Source organism: Pieris rapae, chromosome 2 (assembly GCF_905147795.1).
Source record: "Pieris rapae chromosome 2, ilPieRapa1.1, whole genome shotgun sequence".
Lineage (NCBI taxonomy): Eukaryota > Metazoa > Arthropoda > Insecta > Lepidoptera > Pieridae > Pieris > Pieris rapae.
The window spans coordinates 4,255,267-4,272,905 of NC_059510.1; the positions used below are offsets into that span (position 1 = coordinate 4,255,267).

Consider the following 17,639-nt stretch of genomic DNA (forward strand, 5'->3'; position numbering starts at 1 on the left):
ATGATTAGCTACGTCTTTGTCGTCTTAGATATTTTTTTCTGAGTTTAGTTTTGTATTTGTAATGAGTCTTGTTACTTGTCATTTTATTTTATTTTGTTAATTAAGTTATAGGTACTTCGCTTTTAGTATATCTTTCATATTTTTCCTTATTAGACTTGCCTGGAATATATCGCTTGTTTGGTTACCCGTTGACTCTTTAATATCTGATTGTATATTTACTATTAATGCAACAAAGTGTAATTAAATAAATACGGGTGACATTATCGGGTGTATCGGAATGATGTCCAAAACTCAGAAATATTATGTATTTGATAATAATTATCTATTTTAAATAAGAATGAATTCTGTTGAAAAAGACTTACGGTGTCCTATAGAAATATACTATACCAAAATTTTGTGTTGAGTTACAACAATTGCATCTTTTTCTTTGACCGCTTTTTTGTCTACAAAAGTGCCATCATATGTGCCTGATAGATGCCGTTAATCGGTCCTTCCCCATGCCAGTTTCCTAGTAAGGCGACTATTATTTTTACCGTAGGAGTAAGCATTAATTCCGCATATAGAAAGCAAATCTGTCGGTATGCAGCTGGGATTTAAACGCACGTTCTCAGAGTCGACTGCACAAGCTACAAGGCCGACATTGTAACAATAAAAATGTATTAACTAAGCTTTGTAATTCTCATTAAATGGATTATGATAATTAGAATCAATAATTATAATTATTAGCAACAGAAACCCTCATGATTGCAGTTATAAATTAAATTATGGAAATAATTATCACGTAGATTCAATCAAATATTTAGGACATTAAAATATCAATAATGTATTATTTAATTATTATTCCTGTTGTAATTTCTCGTATTATTTTTTTATAAAACCAATATTTTATTTAGATAATAATTATCACTTTTTACAATTATTAATTCAAACAGTTAATTTTTTGCGGGAAGAATAATCATGGATTGACGGACCTTGACGGAAGGTGGATGGATAATTTTTGTAATTCCTGTAAGGAACCAACAAATATTTCATTTCCTTTTAATTTCTATCCTTAAATACTCTATCCATAGTTGCTTGTCGTTTAAAAAAATCAAATACACAACGACACGCAATACTCGTCGAGCGAGTTTGCTTATCTTGCCGAAGCCGCGTACAAATTATTTGAAGAAATCTATTAGGTATGAGGGTGTGCAATTATTTAATCAATTACCATCTCAAATTCGCAATATTGGAGTGTTTGACAAATTCAAAAAGGCATTAAAGATGCATGTTAGAATGAACATAACTGACTAAAATTGTTACGGCTAATGGCGACGTGTATCTCGCTCGTATATATGTATACATATTAATATTAAGTTTCTCATGTAAATAAAATATTTCTGTTTTGTAATGAGAAATAAAGTTCTTTAAACATTAAATATTTGATTTATTCAATGAAACAAAATATTAAATTTTTATCACATCACTTATTTTTATCTAGTATTCATTTTTCTTATCAAATCACGCTACCGTTTATAATGTCAATTACACAACCTTTTCAACCGTTTGGTAATCTAACCAAGTTAGTTATATCACTAGGAGATAGTATGATACTTAATTAAACTATTCATATCCTTTGACCGATCAACAAAATAAACTCCTAAAAAAATCAATGGCGCTAAAATCTTTTTAGGGCTGGGCTTCACATTTATGTACCTGCCCATGATCATTTGTCAATCTGATAGACAAGTTGGTGATCAGCTTTCTGTGTCAACTTTTTGAGCCGGTTTCCTTACGATGTTTCACTGTTCGAGCGAATGTTAAATGTGGACATAGAAAGAATGTCCATTGGTGCTCAGCCGGGGCTCGAACCTACGACCTCAGAGACGAGGTTCTGATGCTCAGACCACCTGGCTAACACTGCTGAAAACTAATCTCTATCATTATAAAAACTTACTAACTTGTTTTAAATATACTTTGAAGCATAACTTTCAACCCAAAATCCGGCCAAATGGCAGTTTTATTGCCTATACGATGAAGGAAAACATCGTAAGGAAACCATTGCATTTATAACACAAAGACACAGAAGGCTAATCACCTACTTTCCTGTTTAATATAGGCAGTGGAGGTTAAGGACAAGATTTTTATGGCCTAGAAATACTACTTACTCCAGAAATATTATGATTTAACTTAAAAATTAGTGGCGGTATCTCACTGAATATCGGGTGGGATTGTGCCTAAACGTCTTTTGAGTTCTGTATATAGATAATAAGTTAGGTATATGTATAAATAATAAAAGCTTATTTCTTTCTCCTAAAATCAATTTATATGAAGGCTTGTAGACTACAATTCAAAAAATTTCGAATACTTTACCCCAAATTCTACGATGGATTTCATAATAATTAACTATATAAATATCATAGATTTATCTTACATATACATTATTATCTTGACGTTGTGCTATATTGCGAAGATGCAATCGCCCTTGGCAATAACATAATGGCTATTATGATAATGTAGAATGTGATTTATTTAAACTTATAGTTGCGTTAGACACTAATTAAATAGTTTTTTTTTATTTTCTGTATTTTATGAGTAGCTGAAACTTATTTATACAGTTTTACTACCAAGCATCGCTTCGCTATTCGTAGCAAATTTTATTAATTCCTAATTTAACCTATTCAGAAATCAATACTCGTTTATTTAGTTAAGTGCATTGTTTAATCATATCTATTCCTGGCAAAAATATATAATGACCTTATCTACGGTCAAACAGATACAAACGCACAGTCAGGTCATCTGGGGTTACGGGGCAGTTTCCTACATTTCCACATTACACTGTAATGATTGCACATAAAATATAAATTAGTTCTACATCTTTCAGTGCATATTTAGTCCACTTATGGGTTACAACTCAACTCAGTTATAAAGCATCGTATAAAGCTAAGAAAAGTGATCTTAAATTTTCTTTAAAAACATATTCTCTCGGAAAAATGGTACCGAATACCCTTGTAGTGATATTTTTCTCCTTATCAAGTTTATGTCTGGCCGGAGATATTATTTTAGATTCCAACAAAGACGCCTGCAGGGTATACTTATCTTGTGCGACATGCATCACAAAGAAATCCTGCACCTGGTGTGTGACAAAAAGTAGATGCACCCAGCAAGCTTGTGGTAACGACAATGTCATTTATCCGAGTGACGTCCCAGCTCTCATGTCCGGCCCGGATTTTTGCCCCAGAGTTGATGAATCAAAGCCAGTCACTATCAAAAGCGGAGCGAAGGAAATATTAGCTGTGAAAATTACACAAATTTATCTGTATATGGCGTTTACTCCTTGGAAATGCAAAATTACTTTGAAGGGTAAAGAGAAAATTGTGCCCGCGGTGCTCATTGGGGATAAAGTATATTGCGAAGTAATGGAGTTCACAAACGACACAGAAGATCCTTCGATTGAAGGCAGTGTTGCAGTCTTGTGGGATTACAATAAATCTTTTGACGGTTCACTACCGTTTAAAATATGTAGATGCGATTTAGATCCAGCCTGTAAGGCATGTAAGCTTAGAATTGTAAGTTAATTATTTATTTATAAATAAACGTTTTCGTACGAATTTTATTTTTTAATAAATGTTAATATCCTGTTAGCTAATGGTTTTTATATTGTATTATATTAACTACTACCATTTTTCAATATCTTAATATAACTGAACATCAAGGAGCTAACTGTTTAGTTTACGTCAAAGAGCAAATACGCGTAGGAGTCATACCTACTCTGAAAACTTTACTCTGATCTATCCAGCTTTTATTTACAATCCTTCGTACGGGTAAAAGCATATAGCTCTATAGTCTATTGGCTTAACCGGCGTATGCCACATAAGCTCCCAGTTCACATTTCCAACATCTTTAACAGGCAGCGTCATATTTCAGTCCTTACAAATCCTTTATGATAATTCATGGGCAAATTACAAAATTTCATATTAAAACCATTAACAAAATAGATTCAGTCAAGAAACTCAAGTTTATAATCGCCCTTTAAGCATACAAAGCATTAGAGTAACTCAAAGGATTTTTTCAAAGACATGCTAAAATTTCAGAATGTTTGGGCAGACAAAGGCCTGGCTCATTTAATAGTTTGGACTTTAAGTTGGGCATAATATGTTCTGAGGATGCCCGTATCGTACGTGGAGAGAATTTATTTTAAATTTGTACCCTCGTTAGGTAAACTACTTGTTCACTTTTTCGCATCTGAACGTTGCTACTAGTTGTACACTAACAAGGTTTCAAAGTTTTTCCGTAGACTTGAAGTACACAAGCAAGATAAACAGAACTTAGTGGAAGTTATTTTAACTTAGAACTCGCGAGTTATTGGTTTAGGTGCCATAAATAAGAAATATTATATACTTGATTTATGCTTCATCAAGCTTATTAAAAATAAGTATGGAAAGAAGTAAGTTTACCAAACAACTTAATATATATAAATTACGTGTCACGTTGTTTGTCCGCTATGGACTACTAAACTACCGAACCGATATCAATCAAATTTGCACACCTTGTGCAGTTTGATCTAACTGAAAAGATAGGATAGCTTGCATCTCAATTTAATCCGCAATATTATTTTATTGCAAATATTTGTTTATTATTTGATAAAATTCTAACAGATGGCGCTGTGTTAAAAGTATCAACCTTTCACATAAGTTCTCCTACCGTTTCCCTTGAATAGTTTACTACTATGTAATATAACAAAAACCTTAGCCACAGTAACGCTTGGTCGAGTCTGCTAGTACATATTATAAATACCTAAGAGAATTACATCTCGAAGCTGGATATTTTTCCCATTTTTAGAACAACGAAAAATTTGAAATTCGAATTAACCGCATCGATTCTAAAATGGAGTTTGTTTTTTAAAAGTAGAATTGCCTTAGCTATGTATTTAAAAAGACACATTATTCAAGAGCTTTTCTCAGGAAATTGACTAGCAGAATAAATGAGAAACCGCACAAAACCTCCATTCACTATTAATCAAACCGAGTTTCTTGACTTCGATTATAGATAATGCGTTTTGTTCGATCCTTTCGCTTGTAATGCAATTAGTGTGAAACAGTTTCGTTGTTTTCCCTTAATTATCTAGCTAATTAAATACAATACATATTAAAATCTAAAAACATTTCATAAAAATTACTGACATGCCGTTTATTTTATTTCATTTGTATTAACGATTCAGAATAAATATTATCATATTATCATATAGAGAGATCAGCATCTGTGAGTCAGATCGATTCTAATGATTATTGTTTTCAAAGGCACGGTAAGATTTTTGCGTTGGTAAATAATATTAACCTATTCCTATCAATGGAGATAGTGGCCATTACCTAATGTCACTCGAGAGTGTGAAATCTTCATCCATCAAATCCGAATTTTATATCTTCGAATACTAGTCAAATAGATTTGAAATGCAGTACATATTTACTCTCATACATAATGTACGGAGACACCACCTAAACATTATGTACTGATTAAACTCCTATTAACCTTTCATCCACTTCACAAATTAAATATATCTTTACAATCTGTTTGGTTTTTATTTGATAATACTTGCAGATGATTTACATCACTACAATTTATATATAATATAAATATTTTATTTTATTTATTATATTTATTTTATATCCAAGAAATTTTAAAATCCCCCAGTGGTGCACACTACATAGCATTCTCTAGTCATTTACGGCACTACTTAAATATACCCATTTTTTTTATCAAAAACAAAGTCATCTTATCGCTTGATAGCAGATGATGGGCATGACAATAAAATGCCAATATACGTTATCAAAGCCATCAATCTTTATCATTTTTTTATCTCATATATATGTTGAAAGTTATAATATTTTATATAATGAAATTTGATCCTTTTAAGTCTGTCTTCATACTTTTGTGCGTGTATAAATATAAATGATTACATTCCTTAGAAGCATTTTAAAACTTTATCGCGAAGCTAATATTTTTATTACATTTAAATTTGATAAATTTTATTGATGTTATTAAAATATAAAAATTTAAGCACGTTGAAAATTTAACAGAAAAGTCAAGTTTATCTGAAAAAATTCTAAAATAAGAATTTGCATACATTTTTAAAATATTAAAAAAAAGGCTTAGATATAATGTAGGAATCTCAAAAGGATTTTATGTCTTTATAAGTCAAGTTTCAGTCTTTATAACGTTGTTATGCGTGAGTAATGGTAATTGTTATGTTTGGTTGCAATTTAAATAATTATTCATTATATAAATTATGTAAATGCAAACTTTCCTGTACAGATAATAAGTTATTATGTCAAACAATGCACACCTCCAGCAGTTTGTGTTGATAACAGATATTATATCTGTATTAATATATTGTATTCTAGTACTTTGAAAAGCTATACCGGTGTCTATTTTATCGTTTCGCGCCAAGAGGTGCGGACGCGTGCATAAGGAAAAATAATATCATAATATTGTAACTTAATTGCCGTGTAGTTTATTGAAACATGAAACAACTATGTACATAATTAATTACAAATAAGGATAAAACGTATTATTAAAACTACAAGTGTTAACGAACAATGACTAACGGAATGCATGTTGTCAATGCCATTGGCAATATTACAAACGAAAAACTTAATAATTCCTCAGTAGTGCAGTGGTGGAACGTGCAATGGAAGCCAATTCTTGCCGAGTTCGTATCAACGTTTTTACTTATTTTCCTTGGCTGTATGTCATGCATTCCCCTAGACGGATTAGCAAGTCAGCCACCGCTCTATGTGTCTCTTGGATTCGGACTGATAGTTCTATTCAATATCTCTGCTTTCGGCCACATATCTGGTGCGCATATGAATCCATCGGTTACCCTAACAGCAATGATTTGGGGTAAAACGTCTATTGGCCTTGGAATCGGATACGTCATTGCTCAATGTCTCGGTTCGATCGTTGGGTACGGGCTATTAGTTGTAGTATCGCCCTTTGATTTAATACCGGGAGCAATCTGTGCCACTCAGCCCCGTGTAGACATGCAACCGTACCAGGCACTTATCGTTGAGATAATTTTATCATCGGCTTTGGGTTTTATTAACTGTGCCGTATGGGATCCGGTAAATGTGGATAAAGATGAGGCAAATTCGTTGAAATTTGGTTTAACTATTGCCGCGTTTTCGATTGCTGGTGGACCTTTGACTGGAGCAAGTATGAATCCAGCGAGAACATTAGGTCCCTCGTTATGGACCAACAATTGGAATGCGCACTGGGTGTACTGGGTTGGTCCACTCATAGGAGGTGCGTTCGCTGGTGTGTTTTATAAATTAATTTGGTTTAAACGTGAAAAGGATATTTTATAATACTCAATAAGACTTCGAATAAACTATTCGACAGACTTTATGTGAAAAGTAATATTGTATTAATTTAAAAATATAATTCGAATATTGTTGTTTATTATATATATTATATACATATAATAGAAAAAAACAATGTTCATATTATTATAAACGTAATGTATTTTAACTTATTATTATAAAAATAAATATAATATTTATTGAATTCGTCATGAATTAAATGGAATCTCTACTATTAAAATTGATATTTCTTTTAAAGTAAATAGTTGTTCATTATACAAACAATAACCTACGTAAATAAAAAACATCGACATATAGTTCAATTTTTCAACTTTTCAAGTACATATAAAATTGTTTAAAAAAGTTATTAAAACAATATACGTAGAAGCATAGTTTTTATTGTTTATCAAAACTAATAACAATAAATGCTAAAATACTTCATATTTTTTTTATTGTTAATTTTTATACATACCTAAATTGTCCTGTCACAAAACTGACAAAAAAAATTGAGGAATGTATAAAAATTAAAATAATTACGATGTGTGACATGAATATAAAAAAATAGAAACATCTTTTTCTTCTAGAATGTTGTGTACATAGTCATAAAGTAAATTGTTGCTAATAATAAAATATAACAAATTGCGAAATGTTTCTAGAGTATTGACAGTAATACAATTTAATTAATGCGGGCAATCACCGTGTATTTAAACAGTTTCTCAAGTTTTTACACAACTTCTTTCCCATGATTTTCTATTTCATACGTAAGTATATATACTAAATAATAATTATCCAAACTTTACAATCTAGCCTGGTGCTTAGCCTAAAATTTCTTTAGCAGTATAGTATTTATGTACTTTGTACATAAAAACTATAGATCTCTCTCTCTCTCTTCTCAACTCTTCGGCTGACACGTCGATGTCAAATTGTTAAGATACAGCGTTAATTGAACACACACAGAATAAATACAAGAACGGCATAATTAAACAATTTGGAATGCTAGGTACTAATTAATACAATTAGTATAATTCCTGTGTCTTTCTGTTATTTTTCAAAATGTTTAATCAATTTCTGTTCATCTAAAGACTAGGCAGTAGGCATATGACTGGAGTTGAGGTCAAGCGTGCAAAGAATCCTTGTTTATGCGGAGGAGGAAAACATCTCGAGGAAACTAACTCGACCAGTAAAATCGACGGCGTTTGTTAGTCTGGAGGTTTGATTCTACTTGCTGCCTGTGACCAAGATAATGTCGTGCGCATAATCACAATAATTAGATTTTCTACCACAAATTATTTGGTACTAAAATTAACAAGTCAAATAATGCTTAAGACCGTATTGTTCATAGTTTTACTTCATTACCATTCTATCTATGAATACTTCTTCTTATAGTGCCTTCTCCTTGCAAAGGTCGGCGATCATTATGGCTATTTAAATTTTAAGCCTTTTCTTACTTCAAAATTTCTTTACACATACTGACTCCAATTAATATTACGCACAATTGCTGATTACTAGCAATATAAATGGTAGTACGAGTCTACAGGACGCCCAAAGAGGGCATCGCAGACTATGGACACCAATATTAGTGTGGGCGTTGCCTTTTTAATTTTATCATTTCGCTGGTAATAGAACCGCCGAAATACAGGAACTGAATACATAAACCATTTAAATGAGCACATGTGTAGTTGTAGATAAATTGTTTCTAAGTTTCAAGTACAAAGTCGTGTTGATAACTAACGAAGCTAATGTTGAGGCCGACATAATTAAATTAGGTTCTGGCACTTAAATTTAGCAACAGTTTCATCGAATAAACGAAAAAAATTAGTAGATCGAAAATGATTTTAAGCCGAAATAAAGAAGAACCTAACCAAATTTAAGGCAAATTTTCATACAAATTTACTCCATATACCACCATAACCTGTATATGATAATATTGAAAGTGGATGAGTATTATGGTCTATTTACTCATACTTTAGTGCATAAAAATTTCTCGCATACAAAATTTTTAACATGACTCTTGTGCGACTCCTGTCCCTGAGGTCATGGTTTCGCCGGCTGTGCACTTATAGACTTTCTGTCTATTCAACACTTAGGGCTCATGCCCACGAGACGGTTTTAGCACGGCCGGGTAGAAACCGTCTGACCTTGCACACAAGAAGGTTTGTACACGACCCGATGTCACATTGCCATACTCCACTGCGCATCGGGCGTAGACGGGGAGCAACGTGCCCGGTTGCGCGGAGAGACGGCGCTAGCGCTGGCGTCGTGTGGTTGGCGTCGCCCCCCGCGACGGCCCAAGCCGAGGTTCGAGTCTCACAGGAGACGCCCTTGCGCGAGTCGCGGGAAACCCCCCCTTTTCGGCTGAGCTAAGCTCGCCAAACAGCCCGTGCTGAGCTGTAAAGGCCCTTAAGGCCAACAGCGAGATTCCTTTCAAAAAATAAAAGGTTGGCGTCGTAGTGTTCTCATTCTGTTACTCATTCTACGATTAACGAAAAAAACTCGAGGAACAGGTACTGAAGGATGATCACCTGCTGCCTTATAGTAAAAAAATTATGGCTACAAAACAGTTTTTTTCTTTTTTGAATAAAAAATTTATGTCTAGGGGACAGTCCAGGTCTTATTAAAATAGATTCAGTTTTTGAGTTCCAAGTATCTTGTGTAATATTATAGGCATTATATTAACAGGAATTTGAACTTTTCTAATATAAATAAATGTTTTAATACCCTTGCGCAGTATGGTTTTAAATTCAATTATGTAGGACGCCTCAATCGTAAATTTTAATACATAGGTTAAATAGTTAACTTTTTTATAAAAAAAAGAAGGGGGAACAATTATCACAACGATTCGTATTTTTGTAGATTATCTATTAGGTGTAAAATAAAAGCTTGATAACTATTATACTAACAATAACAACCGAAGGTTGTATCAAATTCTCGCGTCATTAGGTAACTTTAAAGGGTAATTCGTTAGAGTGAGCTCGTCGATAAAATACGATTTAGGTAATTGAACGAAAAGTCCCAACTATTTGTCGGGTGGTTTTTGTAATGGCGGGTAAGGCGAAGAGATTTATATTGTTTCTTATAAATCGTTGTTTTTGTTTCCAGCACAATACTTTATTGTAGTATTGTATAGTTAATCGACGGGAACTCGACAATAGTTGAGAGTTAAAAAATGTGTTTTAATTTTGCGATGCAAGTTTAATGTATAAATAATTTTAAGCCTCTTTTTACACTTTAAAATTTCTTTACACATACTGACTCCAATTAATATTACGCACAATTGCTGATTACTAGCAATAATAATGGTAGTACGATCGACTGCCATTAAAGTGACGAGTGTAGAATGATATGAACACATAACAACATACACAGCCAAATTTGTCAGCGTTATATAAATATCATACATTTGCCTCCGCTACCGCGCGCGTCGATTTCGTGTATTTTGATTAATGTAGTAATTATATATTTTAGTTCATTATACTGTTTTAGTTTAATTACATGAATATATGAGCGAAAGCTGTACCAAAGTCCGTTCTATAGCATCATAGACAGTACTAGGGGACTTCATTCTGTCTTCACCGTTTTCATTAGTATTTAAGTATATGTTTTATTTTTCTTAAAAAAAGACATACTCATTTTTTTATAATAATAATAAAATAATAAAAAGTCTTTATTTATTTTAGAGAAAGTAGATTTTCTTTTCAAAGTGTAAGATTTGGAAGTTTATTTTTAAGTAAAATATACCTGTGTCAGGGTTCCCAGCACTTCCATAAACAAACTTAATTACTTTAAATAATGACATTATTTATTTATTTAATTATTTATTTGTTAAAACGTTTTAAAAGAAAAGGAAAGTTCATATTTAGTTGATTGATTAAAAAAGTAAGTCGTGTATCAAAATAGTGTTTATTCGTTATTAAAGTACACATTTTGGGAAATTACTCGTAATCGAACAATTAAATTACTTATTACTCTTCAGGTGGACTTAATGATGGCTGCCATTTCGTGATGGTTATTTTCTGTCAATTGTGCCACAGATGTCAGTTTATTGGCGTAGACATAGAAAAAATCCTGAAAAATCCTGAGGCTGAAATCAGGACTGCGTGGAGGCCAATCTATGTCACCTCTCCTGGAGATCAATTTGCATAAAAAAAATTCACGAATTGGTAGAAACGTATTGGACGTGCGTGATGTTGCTCCGACCTGCTGGAACCATGTTCTTTCAGGTTGAATATCAGGCACTAAGAAGTCGTCTATCAGTTTCACATAACTTAAGCTAAATTATGTAAACTTTCTTTTGTTATACCTGTTAATACCCCTGAGTCTATGGATTGAATTGTCATCTGACTTTTTGAGTTAATATATTCATTTGCACTAACAGACTTCATTCTGTCTTCACCGTTTTCACTTAAGTACTCATATGTCTCTTTTTATCACAGCGTAAATACTATTCGACCGAAAAACAACGAAAGACGACTTTACAGACTTTTAGTTTTTGTAAATAATGGAGGTTGATTTCATTATCACCAACATTTTATTTAAATGAATAAAAGGAAGTATACTTCTATATAGGATATATGTTATACATAATACTTACAAATGCTATGTAATAACATATCACATTTTCCCATATGTAATAGATGGCTGACATACGGGGTTTGGGAATTGGATTGATATCAGAGTCACGTTGACCCTCGTCACTGTTATACCCATCACAAGCATGTTTGAAGTTTAAATTCGCTTTACACGTCTATGATGCCGCTACTGAAGATAACTTGCGTGATAATCATTGCGTAGATAATAGTCATACTACTGTAAGACACAGTAGTATGACCCACGATAGCAGTCATCCTCCTTCACGTCTTACTTTACTCTTAGTCGTTCCAGCTCTCTTCACCTCATTAGCAACTGTACGTTGCCAGTTATATTTGGGTCAGTGTCCTTTTTAATGAGCATTTGTATTTCGTTGCTACCTATACCTACCAATTAATGATTAATAATGGTAATTATGGATTTTATTAAAGAATAGGCAAACGGGCAGGAGGCATCTGATGTTAAGTGACTAATTATATATCCATTTACTATTGGTAGTCGAATTGGTTTGGAAATAGTAGCTGGTTCCACACACTCAATTGAGTATCTACTATTTGAACTCCCCAATAGAACTAGAAACAAATATAGGTATATCATCGTCAATTACATAGATTTTTTGTTGTGACAAGATTAAAGATAAGATATTCCTTATATACCAATTAGAAACGGTAAACGGTTCCTTATATACAAACTATAACTTAAACCGGTATAATAGGACGCCAGTTATATAACTTAATCGCATATACGTAACGCTTTATATATATCTTTCTTTAAATGAAATTTAAAAATAAAATCATTCAAAAATGCTGAACACGAAGTTAGAATTACAAATACCGCTAAGTAAGAGTGTCGTTTAATATTTTATTTGAATTTGGTTTGGAAATCATTTCACGACTCATAAAATGGAAACGTGGAAAAATTGCGAGTGCAACATAACCGTAGTCCTTGTGAAAGAAACGGAATAGTTAATTTAGTTAGCAAATGGGTAGCAATTTGCAACATTCGATAAATAATTACACACTCGGTACTTGTTGGAAAAATCTTTTGAAAGAATTTATATAGAATGTTCTTTTATTGAATGTTTATCATGTTTTATTAAATAAAACATTATGTAATCTATTATTATATAGGTCTACTGCCAAGCAGCGGTAATTTAATTTTAATATGTGCATCAGATATTTAAAAGTCTCCTCCTTTAGAAACAATATTACAAAATTTCATACATGAAATAATATTTCATCATTTAGGGTGACTTGCACGAGAATAGAACTTTTAATTAGTCTTTGAACTTAAATTAAAATACGAAACCGTAAAAAGTCAAGTAAAATGTCGACGAAACTGTGGTTTATTTTACTTTTATCACATTGCCAAAAAAGTATAAAAACAAGTAAAAACTCTTTGAAACAGGTGTATCAAATTATATTACTAAATTTCGCTTTGGAATTACAGCGAAACTCAAATTTTATTTTTTTTACTACTCTGAAAATTAATATTTAAATACTTAAGTTATACTTTCTGATATTCCCTTGTATGAAAGAATAAGTTTAACTTTTCCATTAGTATGTGAATATACTTAGACATATTTATGAAATACTTAATATAATACGAGACATGTGCACTGAAGCAATTTGTTACTAATACAAACACATATTGAAATTCGTTCTAAAACTGATTTAAAAAAAATAAAAAGAGGTATATATTTACCCCTGCGTTCGTAGACTGAACTGTCAAATAATGTCAAATCTTAGCGCATTTTAGAGTCGGTTATTTATTTCTGGCCACGTGATGTTTTGCGATCACAAATTTACGCCTTGTCAACTAAGAAGTAATTCACAATTTATACAATACTAGCGACCCGCCCCGGCTTCGCACGGGTGCAATGCTGATACTAAATACACTACAGAAAATCTGTGAACGTTGTATATAAAAATGTGGGTTATCCATAAGAGATAGACATATACCATCACGGACTTTTCTGTAGACCTTTTCAATGTGTACAATACTTAGTGCATTATTTTGATAAAACTCGTAGGGTTCAGCCTGCGTTTGCAATGTAAGCGGAATTTTTTTTATCATTTACGACATCACATTAGAAACCTCAAAATTAACAGTACTTTTCCACTGTTTAATGGATGTTATTATACATATAAGCCTTCCTCTTGAATCACTCTATCTATTACACAAACCGCATCAAAATCCGTTGCGTAGTTTCAAAGATTTAAGCATACAAAGGGACATAGGGACAGAGAAAGCGACTTTGTTTTATAATATGTAGTGATAAACACTTAATATTATATTTATCATATATTCGAGATTTATGGATTAAGCAAACAAAATAGATAATTGTACAGTAGTAATAGCCGATATCATTTTAAAAAGAAACAAAGTTTAATACAAATATAATTTAAAAAAGAAATTTGTATCGAGTTAGTTTTTGACTAATTGCTACACGATTGTCGCATTCCTCTTTAATTTCATTTCTCAGTATGAAGATTTAGAAGTCACTCGTTAGCAGTAAATTCAAAGTGAGTACTGTTGAATTCGAGCGATATACCAAGCATTTGGAATCAACTGGATAAGCTTCCATTTAGGGTGCGGTGCACTTGTATCAAGCGAGAGCTGTGCTGGCCGATCGCTAAATGGAGCCGGACTTATCTCAATGGATTTCAAACCTATATACAAACTATTGCTATTTCATTAGCTGAATTTTAAAAAAAATATTCGTAGATTTTGTGGGGCTATAAAGGACTAGTGTTGGGTGCAATTGTATTTTTAATGAAACAAAACGTAGTTTAAATTAGCTTTATGTCATTATAAAACTCTTACCTAAAATTTCATACAATAGTGTTTGGACGTAAATTGAGAAATTATATATGTATAAGTGTATATATTTCGTGTGAATTTTCTTATGAAGACACTATTCGAAATATAAAGATCTACCTACCGACCATAACAAATCGACTATTTAAAGAATATAAAATCATGAAATTTGTTTATATTATTGTATAATACAAAGAAAGTTCAAAGGGAGAACCCAAAGTTACCAATGTCGGCCCACGTACTCAAATTTTCAATTAGGTGTGTGTGCTGCAGCTGTTATGACAATTTACATGAACAGAATTGCTGAAAGCTATCGTTGAGAGTTTCGTTGCTTGCATAAACTCTGTAATGGTATTTGATAATTGTCTCTTGAGTCTCTCTAATATTCCATTGCTTCTAGCAACTCCTGATCCTTATAACATCATTATGTACGAAGTAGAGCAAATTTGTACTGGAGGAGATTAGTTGACTTCTTTAATGGAGTTCATTGTAATGTTTGATAAGGTAAGGTTCTATATAACGCCTGTTTACTTTTACCTAGTATTATAAAACTATCAGATCTTTCTGATCTGAAGGAATTTTATTATTATGTATTGTTTGCGAGCTTACATTGTGTATTTTTTATTGTTTGTAAACTTTTTACTATTTAATAAATTCTCATAAAGTCACTAATTTTGAACAAGAGCTTTAGATATTGGCCATACTGTATTTTCTTTTTTTATAGAACAGGGGCCAACCGGGCAGAAGGCTCATCTGATGTTAAGGTGATACCGCCGCTCATGGACACTCAATGCCAGAGGGCTCACGAGTGCGTTGCCGGCCTTTTTAGAATTGGAACGCTCTTTTCTTTTCTCATTTCTTGAAGAACCCTAAGTCAATGCAAAACCAATATCCTGAAACGTCAATTGAAACCACTCGATATTAATGACTTAATCTGAATAACTGACATCACTCACTCTTCGATGTGAGTTCATCAAATTAAAATTAAGTTCCTATTTCAACTTAGCTGACAAAGAAAAATTATTAAATAATGGAGTAAAGTTCTTTTTAATTCAAGAATCGAAGAAAGAGAAATTTGTTCCCAAATCGATAAACGCTTTGTATAAGTTACAAACAATGTAAAACTCTTAACAAGATCTCGACCCTGCCTTTTTGTTCGACGAATTGCCAGTGTTTAGGAAAAAGTGCCTGTCGCGTGGATTGATTTGAAACGATTTGTTCTTACACTTTTGTGATCATTTTTATATTTATTCAAATTTGTTTGATATTCGAAAATGTTGTAATAATTTCGGAAAAAGCCGGCTCTTCAGCTCGGAATAGGCGGCTATTGTTTGCTACTGGTGTCCGCGATTTCATAGCGAACTTAGAAATGGATCAGGCACAAAATAATTTCTAATTAAAGCATGCAGCCGCTTGACCGTTTTAAAAGTACAATAAATCTGTTTTATGAATAAAATAGAAGTAGATATTCTTTACAATGTGTAACATTTTGGAACCGTTAAGTTTTAACCATTTTTAAGTTATAAATACCTGTGTCAGTTTGAATTTAGATTTTTTAGAACAAATTCCTTCTCTTAATTTTTAGCATGGGTGAGATTAATGTGTACGAATCAACAAAATGATTGGTCTCAGTAGCATCTCCAACTCTGCGTTAGGTGTGTTCAGATGCCAGTCCAGTTTTTACATCCTGAACGATGAGCGATTTCCTATCATATAGATATTCCTGGCTTTAAAAATTGTTATGTAGGAATTATTATGTCAGAATATCAAAAGGCCCACCACATAGGGAATGTTAGTATAAGGCTAACGCACTTTCTTTTTAACTAAATATCCTTTTTGTTATGCATGTAATTTTTTTTATTTCTTTCATTTTTTTTTCGAGTTTGTGACTGCCATAATTTTTAATATTGCACTTCAAGTGTCCTAAGGATTTAAAAATTAAAATTGAAAACAATTATTATTATAAGCAAAAATTCACGAGCAGTTTTTTCCCAAATTCAGGTAAATTTTTCAGGAATTTAATTTATTGACGGGTAGTTACGCTTACCGCCGTGACGCGTCAAATCGACCGGCGATTTGCATATTTATAAAGGCAGGCTTTTAAAATTGTTTTTAATGCTCGGCAATATCAAGCTTCATACATAACATTTTTATTCGCTAATTTGTTGCAAAATGGTGAATCGTTAACAAAGTTGTTATAATATATTGCTGTATTGGGATTTGAAACGGCCAAATTGCAATTGTATTATAAAATAATGTGGTGAATAAAATGTTACTCTCGTTACACCAAGAGCGATACTTTAATTAATAGTTATTTTATAATAAAATAACCTTAACTAAACTGAAGACCCCTAAAAACTTTTTCGTGATGCGGAAGAAAATTTACTATGACATCATGATAGTTTTAAGTTACAATAAGTTCCGTTACGTTAATTACGTTACTTGTAAATGCGTATGGCCCGGTCTGTGAAAGATGCTGTGTCAAGCATCCTCACAAACCAACAATGGGCGGGAAGAGGCGGACGCAACCGCCGCATCGCATGTCGGGAAGCGGATAAGGCTCTGCTGTTACCGCATCCCGCATAAGGCGATTTTTGGTGGCACCTTGGGGTTTTAGTGGGTATGCACAATGGCGAGTACCACATAACCCTTCTGCACCAAGCAGTCGCGCCGCGGAAGGGTATGCGCTAAAAAAGAACGTTAATTACGTTAAGATGTTGGTGCGAATGTTGTATATGCTATATGATTGTGTCTGTGTGTGTGGTTTTCGCAGCTCAGGGCTTTTGCCTTAACTTTAGGTATACATATATTCATTGGGCCATCCGTTGTCTCCAGAATCTTGCCGACTTCATTTTGGACTAGAGTTGAATAATTTTGTTGTCGTTCATATTAATG

General features: G+C 32.6%; 2 protein-coding genes across 2 annotated transcripts; both read left to right on the forward strand.

Moving 5' to 3' along the window:
• The first annotated feature begins 2,840 nt into the window (after window positions 1–2,840).
• Window positions 2,841–3,590, forward strand: LOC123690339. Its single transcript, XM_045633676.1, has one exon. It carries the CDS (start codon window positions 2,973–2,975, stop codon window positions 3,555–3,557), a length of 585 nt encoding a protein of 194 aa, XP_045489632.1. The 5' UTR covers window positions 2,841–2,972; the 3' UTR covers window positions 3,558–3,590.
• Window positions 3,591–6,354: 2,764 nt separating this feature from the next.
• On the forward strand, window positions 6,355–7,585 carry LOC110996491 (aquaporin AQPAe.a-like). Its single transcript, XM_022264171.2, has one exon. It carries the CDS (start codon window positions 6,576–6,578, stop codon window positions 7,341–7,343), a length of 768 nt encoding a protein of 255 aa, XP_022119863.2. The 5' UTR covers window positions 6,355–6,575; the 3' UTR covers window positions 7,344–7,585.
• Window positions 7,586–17,639: the final 10,054 nt, after the last annotated feature.

Coding starts and splice junctions, on each gene's coding strand:
- LOC123690339 (XM_045633676.1), top strand. CDS start 2,973: ATGGTACCGAATACCCTTGTAGTGATATTTTTCTCCTTATCAAGTTTA.
- LOC110996491 (XM_022264171.2), top strand. CDS start 6,576: ATGACTAACGGAATGCATGTTGTCAATGCCATTGGCAATATTACAAAC.